The sequence below is a fragment of the Carlito syrichta genome, unplaced genomic scaffold, assembly GCF_000164805.1.
Source record: "Carlito syrichta isolate Samal-C Ts95f unplaced genomic scaffold, Tarsius_syrichta-2.0.1 Scaffold307058, whole genome shotgun sequence".
In the NCBI taxonomy this organism is placed as follows: Eukaryota; Metazoa; Chordata; class Mammalia; order Primates; family Tarsiidae; genus Carlito; species Carlito syrichta.
The window spans coordinates 84,956-87,405 of record NW_007251154.1 but is presented as its reverse complement, the minus strand read 5'-3'; the positions used below and the strand labels follow the sequence as shown (position 1 = coordinate 87,405).

The window sequence follows — 2,450 nt, the reverse complement described above, 5'->3', positions numbered from 1 at the left end:
ACTTCAGCCTCCCAAAGGCGCGGGATTACAGGCTGAGCCACCAAGCCCGGCTTAAAAAATTTTTACAGACAGCCTGGGCAACATAGCAAGACCTCATTTCTACAAAAGTAAAAAAAAAAAAAAAAATTAGCCAGGCGTGGTGGCACGTGCCTGTCATTTCAGCTACTTGGGAGACTGAGGTGAGAGGATCACCTGAGCCTAGAAGTCGAGGCTGCAGTGAGCTGGGATCACAGCTCTGCATTCCATCCAGCCTGGGTGACAAAGTGAGACCCTGACTCAAAAATAAACAAACAAATAAAATTTTTGTAGAGATGAGGTCTCACTATGTTGCCCAGGCTGGTCTTGAATTCCTGGCCTCAAGCAATCCTCCTGCCTTGGCCAACCACGCACTGGGATTACAGGCGTGAGCCACTACCCCAGCCTATCATTTATATTTGTGCAGCTCGATATTGTTTGCTCTTCCTCTGACAGTTTGCCAAGCACGCGCATTGCCACACCAGCCCTGTGACACAGACAGAGGGAGTATTATCCCTCCTCTAACAGACAGAGAAATGGAGTCTCAGTGACATAAGTCACTGGAGAGCTTCCTCCGAGTTCAGGGCTCTTCCCTGGGTACTGGGATTCTGCCATCCAGGGGACAGCCAGGGTGCTCCAGCCCTGCACTCCGTGCAGAGCACCTGATGGGTTGGAATTCCCCGGGTCTCTCGGACGCCCTCTCCCTCCAGTCACCTGTCCAGCAGTTCCCAGTCTTCTCCGCCCCAGCGGTCTCGGAACTCCTTGGTGTTCATGCCTCCGATCTTGTCCAGGTCAGACTTGTAGATGCCGAGCAGTCCAAACCCGTTCACCTCCCAGTAGCCTGTGGACAGACAAGAAGCTCCAGGTGACATGAGCCGGGCCAGGAGGAAGGAAGGATGTGTTCCCAGAGCTTTTTCTGAAACGTGGCCAATGCGGGTGACGGAGGCTGAAGACTGTCTGAGCTGAACAAGTCCCTTGCTTGTTTTGGGGGGAAGCCCCTTAACTATGGTTCAGGGTTCAGTAGAAGCAGCGGTCCTGTGCCGGGTGCAGTGGCTCACGCCTATAATCCCAGCACTTTGGGAGGCTGAGGTGAGAGGACTGCCTGAGCCCAGGGGTTCGAGACCAACCTGGGCAACATGGTGAGACCTCACCTCTACAATATATCAAAAAATTAGCTGGGTGTGGTGACACATGCCTGTAATCCCAGCTACTTGGGAGGCTGAGGCAGAAGGATCGCCAGAGCCCAGCAGGTCGAGGCTGCAGTGGCCATGAGCCTGCCACTGCACTCCAGCCTAGGCAATAGAGTGAGTCTCTGACTCCAGAAAAAAAAAAAAAGCAGCGGTCTTACCGTGCAGTGACCACGGCTAATGACAGCCCTGCAGAGAGGATCTGACAGCAGCAGCCCCGGAAGGCACAGCTGAGTGTCAGTTTATGCATCCATTTCCTTTTCCACAGGCTGGGAACCCATCTTTCCATCTTTGAATCCCACAGGAAGTGCCTAGCAAGTGTTTGATGATGAGTAAAGGGAGAGATGGAGCTGGGCGCAGTGGCTCCCGCCTGTAATCCCAGCACTTTCAGAGGCCACAGCAGGAGAATGGCTTGAGCCCAGGAGTTCGAGACCCGCTTGGGCAACATAGTGAGACCCCCATCTCCACTAAAAAAATTTAAAAAATAAAAATGAAGGGGAAGGTGGGCAAGGAGTTCGCCGCAGCTGTGGTGGTCAGCACAGACCTCGGGGCACTTGACCGCCCAGGGGAGCAGAGGCCACGATGAGGGCGGGACGGGGGAAGGGTGTTGCCGTTCCCAGACAGGACCCTTCCTAGCTCTGGAGCTGAGAACCAGGCCGGCGAGGACCCCCTCCCCCCTGGGGCGGGCTCACCCTCGGGCCACTGGGGCGTGGCCCCGCAGTGCAGCCGCATCACCACGGGGGCGAAGGCCATCTTGCCCTCCACGCAGTGCTTCCTGATGGTGTCGATGACTCCAGCCGGGAAGTGGATGTGGAGGTCGCAGAGGAAGATGATGCTGTGGGGGTCCTGGGGACAGACACGGACGGGGTCGCGAGGTCCCACAGAGCAGGGCGAGGAGGGCAGGCCACCCCGGGAGGAGCCCAGGCCTCTTCCCCTTTGGAACGGCCCACACCCTCCACGAGGCCAGCGGCCGCCACAGGGAGCATCAGAGCCTGGTTCTCAGCCATCAGAGTGGGTTCTGATCCCTCCCCGCTTGGGCCGGACTCTGGGCCACTGGGTCAACGCCCCGCTGTCCCTGGCTCGCCCCACCCTAGCCCTGGTCCCACCGCGTAGCTGAGAGGACGCTCTTGTGTCCTCATTTCCGTCCTCCTGGGGGGCCGACTACCTTAAGCATCCCAGATGCCTCTATCTCTCTTTTTTTTTTGAGTCGGAGTCTCACTCGGTCGCCCAGACTGGAGTGCAGTGGCC

The 2,450-nt window shown here is 57.2% G+C and overlaps 1 protein-coding gene across 1 annotated transcript in view; it reads right to left on the bottom strand.

Moving 5' to 3' along the window:
• B4GALNT3 (beta-1,4-N-acetyl-galactosaminyltransferase 3) overlaps nucleotides 1-2,450 on the bottom strand; it is a 63,467-nt gene that overhangs the window by 2,263 nt on the left and 58,754 nt on the right. Inside the window, exons 19-20 of the mRNA XM_021715400.1 lie at nucleotides 1,895-2,048; nucleotides 730-856 (exon numbers count right to left, since the gene is read on the bottom strand). Coding sequence (XP_021571075.1) covers nucleotides 730-856; nucleotides 1,895-2,048 — 281 coding nt within the window. The remainder of the gene's footprint in view (nucleotides 1-729; nucleotides 857-1,894; nucleotides 2,049-2,450) is intronic.